This window comes from Odontesthes bonariensis, chromosome 22 (assembly GCF_027942865.1).
Source record: "Odontesthes bonariensis isolate fOdoBon6 chromosome 22, fOdoBon6.hap1, whole genome shotgun sequence".
NCBI lineage: Eukaryota > Metazoa > Chordata > Actinopteri > Atheriniformes > Atherinopsidae > Odontesthes > Odontesthes bonariensis.
In genome coordinates, this window is record NC_134527.1 from 9,601,674 (window position 1) to 9,619,852 (window position 18,179).

Genomic DNA, 18,179 nt, shown 5'->3' on the forward strand with positions numbered 1-18,179 from the left:
CTGTTTTCATCTTTTTGCTATTTCTCCAGGCCAAAAACACTACATCAAAATCATGTGACATCCATTCTCTTCAACATGGATGTACAGGACAGATAGTCGTCTTACTTTCTGAACAAACATTGCAAAACCCCTGTGGGGAGGCGCACAGAACACACATACATCCTCACTCATGGAGCCGCGGTCTGCAGCTGACATGCTAATGATTTCATCAATAATTGATACTCTGAGATTTCATTGTCATCACCATCGATGTCTGTCCTCCTCAGAACTTAAGCAGAACTCGAGCCAAACTGGAAGCTTCGTCTAAAATCTGAGCCAAAGGTTCGAGCAGATATGTCTGTTTGTGAGCCATCCTCAGACAGAGCTGCTGAATCTGCACCCATGTTAACATGTTATCCAGTCTCTAACGTTGAGTTAAAGCCATGCTGCACACAAGTCAGTCAGAAAGCAGACAGCTGTCAGCATGATGTTCATTTACTGCAGTGATCTATTTTGCTCTGTGAAGCTGATTAATAAAGCATGACACTGATGGCTTTGACACTAAGATCTCTTTGAGGTTAAAATCTTTACAATTACTCAAATCAAATTACTTTTTTTCAAGCCCTAATTGTTAAGCTGTGTATGAGATTGTCTTTGGTTAATACGTTTTATTTCTTACAATGTAATATTTTTTAACATTCATTATCATTTTCTAAATCAAACTTTTTAACAGTTCAGTGTGAAATTGTGCAAAAAGTGTATTTTTTGCGAGTCTAGACTGACTACACTGTGATCTTTCTGATTGGTGCGCGTTCTCCATTAGTTTCAATGCAGCAAAGTAATAATTTAGCAGCATCTAATTGAACGGTCATTTGTCTGTCACCAGTGAAGATTCCCATCTTCTGATGGTAATTAAGGCCTGTCAGCTGCAGGTTTCCATGGTTACTAATTGGTCAGATTAGGGAACAGTTGTGATGTCATGTTGTTAAACCCAAACCTGCAATTGCTATATTATTATCATGTAATTATAGCTGTAAAATGGAGCCCAGCCTGGCCGGGGCTGCCCGAAGACCTTGTGTGACTGTGCGTGCGTGTTTGTGTGTGGATTTGTAAAGTCCATGTGTGTTCACCAAAGCCTTTCATGTGGTTTTAACATCAGCCAATGAACAGTCAACGCCTTTTCTTTCTAATTAACCATTGCCAGTGTTGGCCTTCCAACCGCCAGCAGCATGGCAAAATACACAAGAGCGTATGTGTCTTTGCATGTACTCTTTCTCTCACTCTTCTGTCGGGTTTGTGATATGTTTACATAGATTACCTCAACCTCCTGGACTCTCGTTTGCCCCACCAACGTACACACATACACACACACACACACACACACACACACACACACACACACACACACACACACACACAATGCGCCAAAGCCCGCAGATTGTCTGGGACCAAGTCCCAAAGGGAGTTAGGAGCTGGCGCATGATGATTGAGATTATGGAGGTGTGTGTGAGTGTTTGGGAAAGAGGGAGAATACAGAAGTGGCAATCTCTGTGGCACTAGCAGCAAGACAGGCACTGTCACAGACTTTCAGATATTTCATTGCAAAAAGGTCACTTTCAAAATGATAATCTCTATGAGTTCCAGAATGCGAGCTATCTCTGCTGCTGCCTCATGAGTACTCTTAACAATCCTGCAAGACTAATACGCCATAATGAATTATTTCACTAAGTGAATTAAACCACAAATTGATTTCTTGAGATACGAGCTGGAAGGGATCTCTATAGGTCAGAGTTGTGCAAGACATTGGGCAAATCTCTGGATCCACTTAGCAAGGTTTAAGAGAGGGGGGATGTGTGAGTCAGGGTGAAGGTGAGGGGGATGCTGTAGCTAGACCGTGGCATGCACTGAGATTTGTGATTGTAGCATGCAGTGGAGGGCCCGGTTAATGGGCTGCACTAGGCGAGGGTGCTGGGCTGCTGGCAGGCATTTGCTGTTTCAGGCTGAGCAGTTTGCTTACTGACTCAGTGACACATTGAAGGCAACGAAACCTTGAAACAAATAAATTCTGAAAGAACTGACTGGCTCTTTGATATTGCACTCAGAGGTTTTATCACAAGGCTGATATTAGATTGTTCACACACATTTGTTACTTTAATTAGATCTAGATCACAGAGGTTAGTGTTAATACTTACTGAAATGTTATCTTGAGTGAAAATATACTAAAGTCAAAGTCATATTTATTTGTATAGCACATTTCATGTACAAAACAATTCAAAGTGCTTTACATAAAATAAAAGCATTGCAGTAGGGAGTGTAAGAAGCATTAAAAATACATAAAGGAATATAAAGAGAAACAAATAAAATAATTCAAATGAATTTAAAAACAAGCAACAGTCTATGCATGAAATTTGCATGGTATCTTATCTAGACACATGAGAAAATAAATGTTTTTAACCTGGATTTAAAAATTTCTACATTTGGTGAAAGTTTAATCTCCACTGGCAGTTTGTTCCACTTGTTTGCAGCATAACAGCTAAATGCTACTTCTAAATGTTTAGTCTGGACTCTGGACTGGACTACCTGACCTGAGGCCTTGGATCTAAGAGCTCTGCTGGGTTTATATTCTCTGAACATATCACAGATGTATTTTGGGCCTAAACCGTTCTGGGATTTGTAAACCATCAGCAGGCTTTTCAAATCTATTCTGTGACTGACTGGAAGCCAGTGTAAAGATTTTAAAACTGGTGTGGAGTGTTCAGATCTCTTAGTCCGGGTTATTACTACTGTAATAGTAAAATATTTACACGGTTGAGAAGAAAAGTCTCATACGCACTGGATTTCCCTTTATCTTCTTTTATTGATAGCATCTTGACTTCTAATGAAAATTAAACTTTTGCGCACTCAAATCCAACAAACAAAAACGTTGTTTTGTCTCTAATCAAGTGTAAAATCACCATAGTTCGAAAGCTCAAAAGTTGTTTCATGCCAACGTTTTGCATCATCTCAAAGTTTCACAAAAGTAATGTCTGCCGCTTTTATGAAAGGAAGCGATTAATTCATCTGCAGACTGTCTGATTTGAGTTTTTTGCAAACTTCTCTCACTTTTCAACTTTGCTGTCACTCATAGTTAATGTTTTCGTGCCCACAATTAATTACTCAATAGGTTTCCTGAATTAGTGTTATAGGATGTGAATATTTGGCAGAGTGGGTGTTGTCGACCACCAACTGAGCAAATTGGATCTCAGAGAGCTGATATTTGGGTAGAAGAGGCCCAGTTTATGAACTTTATTTCATGGGGGAGGGGTGTGTGCTTGGGGCAAAGTCATTTAGAAAAGGAAGAGAGGGTGTGTCCTATCGAGAAACATGGGGTCTGGGGCACAGCAGGCATTACGTGCCCTCTAAAATTAGCAGCAGCTGTCCTGGCCCTACTGGACATTCTGGTATGTTTGAGTGTGTGTCTGCGCGTAACTACTCGCCTCTGTGTATGTGTGTGTGTGTTTGAGTTGGAGCTGGGGTTCACACAGACTTGAGACATGAGAGGGAGGAATGCAGCTTTATTGGACACTGCTGGTTTTGGAATTATTTTTGTGACACTTGAGCTTAATTGAATAACAAACAATGTAGGCAGGACTGTGATAAGTCTGTAGTTGGGAGGCTGATTGGCATTCAGCAAGGATCATTTTAGCACCTCCAGTTATGAACATTAGCCTCATAACTCTCCAAAAAACAAAAACACTGCGGTTAATTCATAGCAGAAGTGTTGCTGGTAGACTCACATAAAGGGTACATGGACACATTCTTAAAATGGTCTTGTGTGTGTATGTGTACATCCATGGGAATTTAAAGGCCTACATATTTGGATTTTGCTGAGACGGACATGGTGAGTGTAGTCACCACCTGCTGCCATCGCATGACATTGGCATGCAGGGCATTTCAGCAATGTGCTATATTTGCATTTATTGGCACCACCATTAACTGAGGAGTTAACAAGTTAGCATCCTGTTCAGTAGACCTAAAGAAATTAGCATTGTCTAAAAAGGATATATTCATAAAACCACAACATTTTCATGCTGATGAATTTGAGTTGTTTGCAGCAATTTGTGATTATGCTGTTTTCACCAAAATTAATCCTTATAGATTTAGTTGATTAGCTACTTTAGAATTTTTTTTTTTTTTTGTAGATTTTGTTGCTTATAATTTTATCAAAGGTAAAGATTTTGCTTGCCCAACCCGCAAAGAATCAAACCCATGACGTTTGAAAGACGGGCCCATTTCAGTATGTGTTCTCTAAGCTCTCAGGTATGGCTGCCGGCAGAATGGAAGATGATCTTCACAGTGAGATTTCTCTGCTGGGTGTGTTGGCATGTACAGAATGTAACCCATCTGATCTGCTGCCCTCTTCACAAAGTCAACATCAGCAGAACTTTAACTCTAGAAAGGTTACATCACTGTTTCATCACACTCTCGTAGTATGTTTGCTTAAGGTGCTGGTCTGTCTTCATGTGAAGCGTTCCCTTTTCATTTAGGCAATCCAAATCAGACAATTGAACGATTTGAATTCTTGAATGAAGTTTGACTTAAACACACTCAAGCTCAATATTGGTAACCAATCAATGGTACGGATGGATCATCGGTCCATAAAGTTGATTTATGTTGCTCATATGTGCTATCTGACACCAATACAGACTGGGCTTGGTGCAGATTATGTTTTGATGACTGTTTTTGGTGAGCTGCCGACCTCCCTCTTGATCTAAACCCCTAACATCAGCCTCCTTTATGCTTCATCAAAAGGGAAGGTTTGATTGCATTGAGTTTGTAGGGCCCATATAGAAAGAATGTATAATATACAGGGATTTAACAAGTTTACACATTCCCTCATACAAGTTTAAAATCATTGTGGGAAAGGGTGGGTTTTCCCACCATTAAAGAGGATTGAGTCCTCGTTAAAGTGTACAGTATCCTTGTGTTTGACGTGCAAGACGATAGAGATACCCTCTGTTATTATAAACTAAGTTATCTAGCTAGTTCTATACATTTTACTTTCTTACTTCAAATTTTTTGCTTAATTTGTTTGTTTAAAGTGTCTACTGAAGTAGTAACTGAGCGGGAAGGATAGTCTTAAAAAGTTAACCTAAACATCTGTGGCCGATTTGCTAAGATAAGCTAGATTTAATAGAATTGTTTGCATCAAGATACTTTGAAAACAGAAACGTTTGCTTCCAAGGCATAGAAAAGCCAAAAATCTAAAGTTTAAAAAAAAAGAAAAATTCTCAAACTGTTGAAAATGTTATTCCTCTGAATCTATTCTGAAAAAGCCATTAGTTTTTCCCTTTGAATTAAAGGAAAAGATAGGAGCTATGCTAGCTTACAATTTTAGTCATTTACAATTTTGGAAAAAACAGAATGTTTTAAAATTCAGAAAACAATTTAGATTGCTGGCCGGTACATGACTGTGGTGATAGACGAGGAGCTGTATGGCAGTAACATATCACCTTATCCATTTGACATGCTCAGGTTTTAGTACAGCATTGTGTGGATAGGTTAAAGCTGGCAGTCCTGCAGAATACTGTGTTGGTGACTTCACAACAAAAGTTGTTATGTGAGACATTCCCTCCAGCTGGTGTAATGAATTACTAATACTCATCTCAAGGCTCTAGAAAATACACCAAATAATAAAAAATGCTGTAAGGATTATTGGTCTTCACCAAATGTGTTGTATGGATTACTTTTACACTCTGGGGAAAAAGTTGAACCCCTCAATTCTCACAGGATAATTCAATCTCTGCTCCCGCAGACAACAGGAAGAAAAAACAGCCATTAACTACAACAATCGGGTTCCAAGCAGATTGCATGCACATGAACTATTTGCTGACCTCATTGAGAACTTCAAACAGATGCATAAATTACTACAACACTGCCAAGTAGAACTTAAGAATTTGAACCATACATGGACATGGACAAACCAAGGTATTTCTTGTCTACTTAGAATTAAAAAGGTTTACAGCAATAAAAAAAAAAAATGTTGGTTGTTATATTCTGAAACGCTAAACTTTATTTGTTTTTCCTTTTTTTTCACACACAAAAAAAATGCCGGACAAATTCATGAAGGCACCTATGAGATTTAAACTTTTTGTATTTTAGGCATAAATGAACACTAAAAAGTCTGCCTGGAGTTTCAGGTCAAAAACAGAGAAGATGTTGTTTGTTTTTTTTTTTAAATAGGTAGGCTTTATTTTTTTATAGTAGAGGAACAATGGAGATCAGATGCAAATTATTTCAGATGTTTCTTGATGAAAGAATTTTGAATTAATGCTATTTTTTTTAAATAATTCCAAAAACCTGAACTTGATTATCGCAGGACCACATTTGCTTGCAGTATTTAAAGCTTTGAGTAGTGTGGGGAAGTTTGGGATCATGTCCTCAAGTTTATTGCGTTTTAGGTGTTATTGTTTTCGCTGCACAAACACTACAAGGGGAGAAAAAAGTAATGAAGAAGAATAATGACAGAAATGATAAAGCTCTCACATCTTCACTGCATGCATCTTTAACAACTGCTGAGCTGTTTGTGCACTTTTATTACAAAATGAAAAGCTTGGTTCTTTCAAATGTCGCCTCAAAATGGACACGAGGCATTCAAAGTACAGCAGCGGGATATTTCCTCAGTATTTAGGACACTAACTGTTACTATACTTTGTTAGATCCTAGTGGACAGAATTGAGCATTTTACAAGAGCATGTGGAATTGCATTTCCCAATTTAGCAACTTGCTAACTGAAGATCTAATTTAATAAGTAAAACACTGTACACCTCTGTATAACAACTCTTTTAGTTTAACTTTTGGAACATCCCTGGAGCTGTTTTCCCTCAAAAATACAGCTGGGGTCAGTTTACTGTCTGCTTGATTATTTTTGCTTTCCAGTCTGGCTCTTTTTTGTCTCTTTGAGAAGTTTTTCATATTCTAAGTGAGTACTATTATACACTGTTGGGGCTAAGAACAACAGCAGGAAACCCATCAAAACCCCAGAGATTAAAGTATTATTTAAGACATTGACTTTAAAGCTCATTAAATTCTGTTCTGTTCTAGTTTCAGAACTTCAGAATAAGAGTGAGTGTTCGCTATGCTTAACTTACAGGAACTGTAAACAAATTATAGAAGCTTTGACCCCCATCTTTGCCCTTGAAATCTTCAGCCATGTAGGACAAAAGGTCACTAAATTCAGGCCAGTCAATGTGACGATGTTACTAAATAAGAGTCTCCAATGGAGTTTAATCACTTGAGTACTCGATCATACTTTTTTGCTTTAGTGTCCATCTTCTCGGTTGGTGTCAGCAGTAGCGGGAAAAGTGATGCCTTCTGTTTAAGGGCACGGTAGCAGGCCAAGTGGGGCCAAATACTATGAGTCAGAGTGTGGGAAGTCATGAGTGTGTCACCAAGAATGTCAACATAGTTTTCTGAGGAGGTGGATGAGTTCTCTCAGAGGGTAGGGGGAGGGGGAAATAGAGTGAACCGAGCAGGGTTCAGGGTCCGTCTCTGGCATGTTTAAATGTACAAGGTGAGGGATTCTTTCATCTTCAAGTTTTTGTTGCAAACACAGACAATTTTGGATTAAAAGGGAGTAATAGTTGGACATGTTAAACTATCATCTGGAAGCTTCATAGCTGACAGTAAGACAATTGAAATGTCCTGCTGAATAATCATTTATAAATTGTTTAGATGAACAGATTAACAAATTAATCATATCTTTCACTTGCAAATTGAAATAGCAAAGCAGTGGCTCCAGTAGCTCAAATGTGGCTATGCTGGTTTTTTTTTTACCTACATGACAATAGAAAGGAAATTCAGAGACTTTGAACTGTTACTGTGATGAGAAGAGCAACACAAAAACATAATTATAGTCTTTAATACATTCTGACACTTAGTAATAATTAAAGATTTAAAAGTTTGCTGTATTGAGCATTTAATAATCATAAGTTGCAGCCCTGAAATAAACGTCATCTAAGGCTCTTTGCCTGAGTGTAGCTTTACCAATGTAGTTGTAGTGTGCGTTTTGCCTGTTCCCCGACCACATGCCCTCCGTAGTCCCTGACATCTGGTTGCCATACCTCTGCTGATGCTCTCTGACTGTACTCAGTCGACACAAACTATGGGATCTGATGCTGTGTAGGCTGCTGTGGTGTCTGTGTGTGTATGTGTGTGTGCAACAGAGGGAAAAAAAGAAAAAGAGAGAAAAAATGACCCCAGTTTTGATGTGGATGTTCTTCCAAAGCCTGCGTGTGCCTTTAGAAGTGAATACAGAAGTTGCTGTTTATACGTGCTCATTATCTGGCCTGTTTTGGTCATTTTCAGGCACCAAACAAACATGTTTGCAGCAAAGAGGAGAAGGCTAACTGAGTCACAAAATACTTTTTATTTGAGTTAGTTTGGTCTATTTTAACATTTGCTACACATTCTTTTTAATATATTGACTGATATTTTTGTTCGTATTCATCGATAACATGACTGAGAAAGATGTTATTTGTGGGACACATTAAATGGTAAAACTAAAGTTTAACTTCAAGCCAAACAGCCGAGAACTCGTTTGTGAGACAGACCCAGTCCTCCCACACTATAGCTAAATGTGCTGCTCACTTAACTATTCTTCAACAATGACAGGAACTCAACATAAGCGCGTTTTAGCTTTTGGCTCGCAATTGTAGGGACACAGCTTTGTCACTAGTGTACCTAAACACATATTCTAAAGAAACTTTGTGTTATTTTTTGGATGTACAAAACAGACGTGTATGAAGAAGCCCAGAAAAGTCCTGATGTTCCCCTGTGTGCTTGAAAAAAAGAAAACCTCATCTGATGGACCAAAAGAAACGTTCTCTTAAGGTTCAATTTATGTCCCATTTGCAATGTCACACCAAGAATAAATGACAACTTGCTACTGACATCTATAACGTCCCTTTAAAAGTCCTACGAAGAGCATTGTATTGGGAACTGGTAGCAGATGCAGTGGACATCATAAATGTCATATGTACATCCCTTGTTCTCTGGGATAAGACATAGCCAGTTCAAATATTACATACAAATTAAAACAAAAGTCAAACCACAGATTTAGGATTCTGCTCTTGCTCTGGGACAGTATTTATTGTGGTGTTGTTCAGGTTGTCCTTGGAGTTTGTATATAGTACATGTGATTGTGTACTTGGGGAAGGGACTATCCAATTGGGAATCAGGTCAAGGGTGCTGCTGTTGCTATAATCCATTTAGTCATCCAATAATTAATGTGACTAATATTAGCATAAAGTAAAAAATGTTGGATACCACCAAGGTAGACCCTTGTCTTCAAGTTTGTAATACTCATGAAAAGGATGTAAAGACACAGCCATGGTAACACCAGTGTCCCGTGTCCTGTTTGGAAACTTTTTGCACTTGACAGTTCAGTTGAATGTAATCTGCAGTGCATACTGTGGCTCGCTCGCTCTGGTTTGTTTGAACTGAAAAAGGAGTTCAACTATCTTGAGATCTTGTTTACAGGCGAGGGTAAATTAGAGCGTGAGATGGACAACATTCAAAAACATTGTAGTTTCACAAAGGTTGGAGAAATAAACTGTTCCTCACACAGTGTTAGTTTGTGAGCATGTGGACATCCAACGTCTCCCTATGTGTTGATATGTTAAGGCATCCACTCTCAAAGTGTTGCCAGTGTTTACTGGGCCATAAATGCTTTTTAAGGCGGGAGGTTGAAGTGGTTGGTACTCATCCTTGGATCTTAGTGAGCCAGTGCTCCCTGCATACATGAGAATACTGGTTCAAAACTTGTCCTGCTCAATATTCTCAACAATTCCAGAGCTCGCTGTAGAGATAAGCGAGCACTGACAGCACATTTGAGGTGTGGAATACTTTTCAATGAGGTACTGCAGGAGGGTGAACATTTTTTAAAAACTTTTCATTCCCTTTAAAGGAGAAGACAAGATCCCACAGAATCGATCAGTCATTTTTCTTTCATTCTATTTTTGTTACTGTTCTGTGTCCAGCTCCATATTCAGATTTTCTCTTGATTATAAGTCATTCTTATATTGTCTGAGACTTGGTGCAGGGTTTATTCGCATTTTGGGGCTTTCCCTGTAAGTTATATTTAGCATACAGGAAACATCCTCGAAATCCTTACTCTACTCCCACAGAAGGGGAGTGAGAGTAATGAAGCCACAATCTGTATACATTCTCAGTATCTCATGCCCTTCAGCCCCAAGAGAGCGTGTTCTGGGATCTGCTTTGTTTATGTTTCCAGGCATTTACATCCATTCATAGACTGACTCCACATCACTTCAGTCTGTTCAGTTTTTCCCCTGATGTTCAACCACGGACTCCTCAGCCCAGCAACCTAATTTATTTCCACATGAATTTAAGGATTGTTCTCCCCACCTCTGGTTCATACTAAGTGCCATTTAGAGACTCCAAGGCCTCATCTGTCCTCTCTTTATAACCTGTGAGCCTTAACCCCTCTCAGCCCCTGATAAGCTCTGACCTCCAACCCGTCTAATACCTCACTTCCTCCCTGCATTCACCAACAGTTCATTTTTCCCTCTGTCTCACTATAATGAGACACTCAAAGAGTTGGACTGAAACAGCTGGAATCTTATTTTTCCCAATGGATCTCTTCTTTCAAAATACAGCAGCATGCATGAACACAAAATTCAAAATAACACACTGCATGCGAAAATAAACTAGGAGGGTCATTTTGTTCAATTCTAAATCCTAAATTTTTTTCCTGTTGTGTTCTTTTTTCATTTCTCAGGAGAAGCGAAAACGGCAAACTGAAATTGAAGACAAACGACAGCAGCTCGATGATCTGGTGCTACAGCTTCAACATGTCAAGGTTTGTTTTATTTGTGTGTGTGTGTATTGATCTAACTTCTATGGCGAGTTATTTTCGAATGACAGATTTTAGAATAAATACTGTATGAAAACTACTATTGACGATGATGAATTGGGACTGGAATCCCATTTGGACTTCAGAACAATTAGTTCCAGCTTGGGTAGTGCTAAAGTTGGTGCATCTACAATCTATTTTCAATAAACCCCAGGTTTGAGACTGCCGTCCTCAAACATATGAACTCATGGGGCATTTGTTCATGCAGGCCAAAACAAGCTAGAATTATGTTCAAGGAATATGGTATTTCTAGTGTTCGTGAGAGCAACTGCATGTAAGTTGTAAAAATGGCATCCACCAGGGTATTGGTTGTCTTAGAATATGGTTGTTGTGTATGGGATACAATATATGAGGCAAAAGTCTTCATTATGATGTACTTGTGGTCTTCTCTGCTTACCAATGGAATTTGCAGCCATTTATCAATGGCTTGGACATACTTTTTCATCTACAGCTGAGTTATATAGTGCACAAACAGCCTGTGAGAGATGAAAGATGAAGGATTGTTTTCAACATGAGGTAACTGCTAGGTTGAGGTCAGAAATTGGGTTCAGGGCTACATTAAAATGGGGTCAGTGTAAAGATGAAGGTAAAGTAGAGAGTTCAGGTTCAGGTAAGAAGATAGCAGATGGATTGATTGATTGATGATGCCCACATGAGCTCCAGACCTGAAAATAGGTCTATACCCTGACTTAAATGTCTTGGGGGGGGGGGACAGCTTGTCCTCCTTTACAGTTTTTTGTCTTCCAGCGTTCTGATTTAAATTTAGTTTAATTACTCGCTTGCTCACATGACTGTTCTTCAGGCTTTGCCTGAGAGGTAGGGGTTCAGTCCAAATGTCCTAGACTCAGTGCTGCCGGTGTGCAGGCCTTTTCAGAGCAGAGTTTCCCTTGGCTGAGCAGGGCAGGACTTGCTGTTTTTCTTATTTTCAGATAAACATTCAAATCCAAACACACACACAAATATGTCCCCTAATACTTACTGCCAGACACTACCGGTAAGCCAAGATTTCCTCTCAAGTTAAATACAGACTTACAGTACCAATAATAAGCAGTTATGAGGACACAAGCTGCTGACAGAATGTCGGTTAAGAAAATACATTCAGACATTACTTCATATAAAGTTCTTCTGGGCTTGAGAGTTTCAACCACAAAACAATTAGAGATGAGAATGTATTGTGTATATAAGCTCAGAAGAATGCATGGCAAGCCTTGTCTGGTTTTATTTGTGTGTGTGTATTGATCTGACTTCTATGGCGAGTTATTTTCAAATGACAGATTTTAGAATAAATACTGAATGAAAACTACTATTGACGATGATGAATTGGGACTGGAATCCCATTTGGACTTCAGAACAATTAGTTCCAGCTTGGGTAGTGGTAAAGTTGGTGCATCTACAATCTATTTTCAATAAACCCGAGGTTTGAGACTGCCGTCCTCAAAAAGGCATGCCTTGTCTGGCTGAATTACATCATTATGGCATCCTAAATATTTTGCGCACTTATACATAAGGATGATTTAAGGCTAAAATAAGTTAGGAGAAATAGGATCAGGCCTCACTCCTGAAATTACCTAATGAGTTGCACTTTTGCTAAACACCTTTAGTGTTTAGTTGTTTTCCCCTCAGGAGACATTATTTGGAAAATTCTGGAGCCTTCAAAGCTGTACAGGCATGGGTTGGGATAGGGAATATCTGTGGGTAGCAACCCATTATCCTACAAATATGTAGGGTATCATATATTTGCAATAAAAAGACATTCCATTCTCTAATTAGAATCATTAAACTCACTTGGAATCAATGCATCCTTTGTCAAATTAGTTTGATTCCACATACCAGCGTTTTCCAGCCTTTAACACTCGTTTGTGGAAATGTGGACACAAGACGAACCTTGATTAAAGCCATGTGCATCAAGTAGCCATTTCAGGCAAGCAAAAATTAGGTTGACTGCGTTTAACCATTGATGAATGTGAGGTTATACGTGATATCTCTGTAGAGTCCAAAATACCTACACTTTAATCCCAAAGTTTTAAATGAATCTAACTTGGCTAATTCAAGCCACGAGATGTCCATCAGCTTAGAGTGTCTAACCCAGCACTGCAGGAAAATTTCAGTCTAAAAGTGTCCTATTTAGGAAATGAAGTTCAGTAAATGAAGCGGCCTACTGTATGTAGATATCTGATGGTATCCTAAACAGGTTTGCTTCATATGAGAAATCGAGCCTCTGCTGATATCCAGAGCCTGTGTACTGCTCTGTGTTTAGCTTTCTTGCTCCAACAGTCTTGAGCTCCAGATGTAATCAACATCTGGTAACACAGTCCCATTTAATGGCCACTACCTCTGAGTGCCACACGGCAAGGCAGCATGAAGAAGTCTTTGTTGTTAGCACTCCAGAGACATAGCTGCCTGGGAGAGGAAATGGATACTGGAGTCTAGAGATTTGATAAGGACCTCTAGGCTGCATGATTCAAGCCTCTCAGAATGGAGGCGTTGATCTGAGTCTGGGACCATGTAAACATCACGATAATTCCAGATTAGAGTTTGACCCTAACAAGCTTTTTGTTGACACTTGGTCTCTTAAATACGTGGCATATATCCCCCCTGCAGTCATGTATCCAGGTGGTTTGTTGAAAACCGGGGATTTTGGTTTCTGATAAAGACTACAGAACTTCTATCAACGGCAAAGCTTTTTCTGGAAGAGTACAGATCAGACTGGTCAGTGTCAGTGCTAAACAGGATATGGAAAGTCTCTTAAAACAGCTTGAGAGAGAGCAGAGAGCAGACTGGTTCTCAGAGGAAATAAGTGGCGAGCTACATTAAACACCTACTATATATTTACCACTACATTGACAGCTGAGATGGCAGAAAACTGTCAGCGGTGGTAATCAGAGGTTGGTGGCATCCTCCTCTAAACCTGTGATGGAAACTTTGGACAAGCCTCTTTACTAAAATCGGAAACCTAACATGGGTGGATGAAGTTAGCAGCTTAAGGTCTGGTAGTTTAATACCTCTTAGTTTGAATTTTCACTTCTTTCATTTCAAATTGTCAGAATTCTATATCTATTACATTTGGATCAAGTTTAACTGTGAGAGTCGATGACTTAACACCACCATTAAAGCACTCCTACCTCCTTATCATTCTTTTTGAACATGTTTTAGTGGTGCAGAGTCCCATTTTTGACAATTCAACGTAATGCAGCTATACTTTGGACTGTATAACGAGTAAAGTAATAGTAAGTTCGCCAGTTTTGCACTTCTTGGCCAATTTCAAATTCAAGTTCAAGTACACTTCTTTTTAATAAACTGTTATTTAAAACAGTTTATCGGGTTTTAATGTGGCAAGTACAATTAAAAGTGAGCTTTAAGTCAACTTTGCATCATATTTATAGTTTTATCTGTTGTTTATCGTTTGTATATAAGATAAACTTGTTCAGTCAAATTGACAAACAGGTTGTGTGACAGAGGTTTAGTTAGAAATGTTTCTCTGAAAAGGTGATGCAGATGATCTGCCCTAAATGGGGTGATGGTGGCTCTGTGAGTTTGGGCCAGTCACACACACACACACACACACACACACACACACAAACAAATACACAAACAAACAAACAAACAGCCCAGAGGTCACATTCTGGTAGCGAGTGGTAAAATGCTTCATAATGGTTTCAGTTGCCCCTCGTGTGTCTGGAGGTGAGGGGAGGAACTCATACTGTTAAATCAGCTCTACTGCCTACAGCCGAGCAACAGTTTGACAGTAAACAGCCAAAGCTGAAGCAAAGTGTTCCCGCTCAACTGTGTTGTGGTAACAAAACAGAGCTGCAGACACAGATAGAGACATCAGTGGCATAAATACAGCTTTGGCAGTCGTCTCTTAAACATCAGAGAAATCCTGCAACCTCAATGGGATGAGAAGATCGACTTTGTGTGCTTAATGCACCACGAGCCAGACAAACAGCTCTCAGAGATATATTGAGAGGCCTAATCAAGACTGTGAATCTTATAAATCCAATACAAGCAATATTTGTGTGTTCAGAAATATCTGAGAGACCAAGCCACAGACAGACAAATCCTCTTGGTTTAGTCAATCAGTCGTTATTTCTAAAACTTATCAGCAGCAGACGAGTTAAGAGAGAGAAGAGAAAAAAAATGTTTGTGCACCAAAACAGCATCTGCCTCATCACATAGCAGCGAAACGATCCATTTTCAGGAATTCAGGAATGTAGAAAAAAAAACAGTCTTTTATTATGTATTGTATTGACAAACCTCCTTAAGAAATATTATTTCAACCAAATTCTTCACTGTGATTTCATAACAAAATCAATCTTTGTTCAAGGCAATTCCCAAAAGACCATGAGTAATGCAGTAATTATCCCTCATAGCATTAAGTTCTTTCCAATGAATTCCAGCTGAGTCTTGTGTTTTCATGAGAATATTCAGCGTACGTGTAAGTCTATTGTTAATTCATGTGTTCTAGCTGAACTTGGCAGTAAAGATATTTAAGTTTAAGAAATGATTCCCCATTATTAAGGTTAACTTGCAATTAGTGTCCAGAAATGTGTGTTTCTGAAATCCCAAACAGGCTACAGAGGAAGAGCTGATTCCATATTTGGTTCATAAACTATCCAAAAGAAGCCACATCTGATATGATACCAGCACACCCTGAAAAAAAAATTAACCAGAAGAGATTAATTGAAAGAATGAAACTGAATGTTTTAATGGACAAGAAATTAATCTAAACCAATTTTGTTCGCTGACTGGACTCTGGTGCATCTCTATGCGGTGACATTAGAGAAGAAAAGGGATATGATAGGACCCACCACAGTGTAGACACTGGGGGTGTATAGGCTGAGTGGAGAGGAGTCGGAGACTTCTGATGAGTCTCCTCTAGAATCAGGAAGAGGTGTGGATGAGGAGGCTTTTCACGTACAAGGCATCCTAGATGGAGAATAACAGAACAAATGAAAGTTTTAAAGAATGGGGATCAGATGGATTGGCTAAAAAAAAAAAAGTTGCCATTGGACCAGAGTAGTGAAGACAGATTGAGTATGAGGTGAGTTTGATATTGTGGGAAAACAGAAGTGATGAAGCATAGCAGGGTGAAAAGCCCAAACACCAGAGAATGAGATGTCTGGGAACAGATCTTTCATAGTGAACCTACTTGTGAGATTCATATCCATTTAGAAGAGCTTTAAATCATGAATTAATAAAAAAAAATTAAATAAAAAAAAAGCAACAAGATATATCTTACATCCCAAAGTTTTGCCATCTATAGGGGCCCAGTCATGGAAATAACTACACTCTATTTCAAAAGAAATAGTTTCAACCTTGAAATAAAACTAGTTTTTCTTTTTTTTAACTCATATTATGCGCCTGACTTGATTTTGTGTCGCCCTCAGTCCAAAGCTAAGCGTGAGCGATGGCTTCTCCAGGGATTGGCGGCGGATGAAGAAGAGGCAAGACGGAAGCAGCTGGAACACGATGAAGAACAAGGGAGGAGGCTGGAGGAGATGATACACAGGTACCGTGGCAGTTTGGGCTCAGTTCATTCTCCATGCGCCTCTTTGTCACCAGTGTTTCATCATCTAATTTTCATTTATCGTGGGATGAGTTGCACGTGTTTGTGGTGTACATTTCCAGTATGATCATAATCAGACTAGAAGAAGATCTGATACTGAAGCTGTCACATCTGTTTTTGTTGCTCGTTCTCTGCTTTCTCTCTGGCACTGTGCACCCTGAACTGAATAATGATAAATGATAACTGATAATGCTATCTATATGGCTTCCCTTATACTGTAGCAACCTCAGTAAACCAAGATAGCAACCAAGACCCACATTTTTACAGCCTATTCACGTGCTCCGAGCTGGAAATACACTTCTGCTTTTTGTATTTTTTCCCACTGCTTAGAAAACATCAGCTACACTATGTGTCAAAAGTGATGCTTATTGTCATATTCTACAGCTGCAAAGTGAGCATGAAAGCATGAAGTAGGACACTGTTTAAAACCGACACTGAGAACATCACCAATACTTTGATTTTGACAAATACATCATAACTGTCAACACAGTCTCAGAACAGAGCTCTAATTTTGTGAGACTGTATGAAGCTGAACAAAAATACATCCACTGTACAGGCGGTAACATCCACACAAAGGAGCATAGCTGCACTGTAGCAGGGTGCCAGAACGGAAGGAAAAAGGAAACATGAGAGCTTGAGGGGGAAAGACAGACAGTTGGGAAATACAAGCAAAGCAAGTGAAAGCAGAATGTAAGTGTCAGAGGAAATGAGTGAGATATTGAGAGGGATGAAGGAGAGGGAAAAAAGGAGAGGAAAAAAGGAGAGGAAAAAAGGAGAGGGTGATGTGATTGTGCATGCACTTCCCATCTTTGTGTCTTTAGGAGGAGCTTCCTGATTCCTATCCAGCATTGCTGTGAGACAGTCGCTTATTCCCTGGTGAAGTTGGGGCATGAGATCATGCACTGAATGCTGTGCCAGCCAGCTACCGCTTTTATGATGACGGGTGTGAGATTTGGGTTGGGCTGCACTCTGCCTTATCTGAAACAGGCAGGCTGACCACTGCAGAGTGCAGGGCCTCTGAAGTCTGATTAAAGAAAATAAAAGAATGACATATGTGATCACGTGAAACTGCAGGCCTATTAGCAAGCATACTTTTCTACAAAATCTTATTTTTTACTCAACTCCCTGAGAACACATATATGATCTGTATATCAGTGTTTCAACAACCAAAAAAAAAGAAGATGTGTGACTTTGCCTAATATTGTGTGTGAGTGCAATATCATCATCCACATTCTTTGAACTTCTACACTTTCAAGTTTTTTAAAAACAATTTTATCTACTCAAAAACAATAAACAAATGGACTGAAAAATATCTTGGAATGAGACTCTTTTATATGACCTCTTTCCTCATTCAGTGAAGGGAAATCTCTAAATATGCTAATCAGGTTTTACCCGTATCCTCGCCCACCAGCAGTTTAGGCTAGGAGTCTGCTCTGCTTTGCACTTCTTCAAAAGATTGAGCTAAACTCAGCTGCATTCCATCGACCTAAGAAGTTAGAACTCAGGGCCTGGAAATGTCGTTGCATACGAGTTGAAAAGTGTTCAGTTTCACATTGGAGAATCATAAGGTTTTGCTCATTATGGTGCTTTGATGACCAGCCTATAAATTAACAGCAATGCAAACTGATAACAACATATGGCTCTGATTTTGCACATACTCACACTACAGCAGTACTTTCAGTGATAGAGGTTCAACATTACTATGTGTGTGACTTAAAG

The 18,179-nt window shown here is 39.2% G+C and overlaps 1 protein-coding gene across 4 annotated transcripts in view; it reads left to right on the top strand.

Annotated features, from left to right (window-relative positions):
• The window catches only part of palm2akap2 (PALM2 and AKAP2 fusion), an 84,969-nt gene that overhangs the window by 13,213 nt on the left and 53,577 nt on the right, over positions 1 to 18,179 (top strand). For all 4 annotated transcript variants that reach the window (XM_075456617.1, XM_075456616.1, XM_075456618.1 and 1 more), the window contains exons 3-4: positions 10,760 to 10,840; positions 16,282 to 16,403. In XM_075456617.1, the coding sequence (XP_075312732.1) occupies positions 10,760 to 10,840; positions 16,282 to 16,403 (203 nt within the window). The remainder of the gene's footprint in view (positions 1 to 10,759; positions 10,841 to 16,281; positions 16,404 to 18,179) is intronic.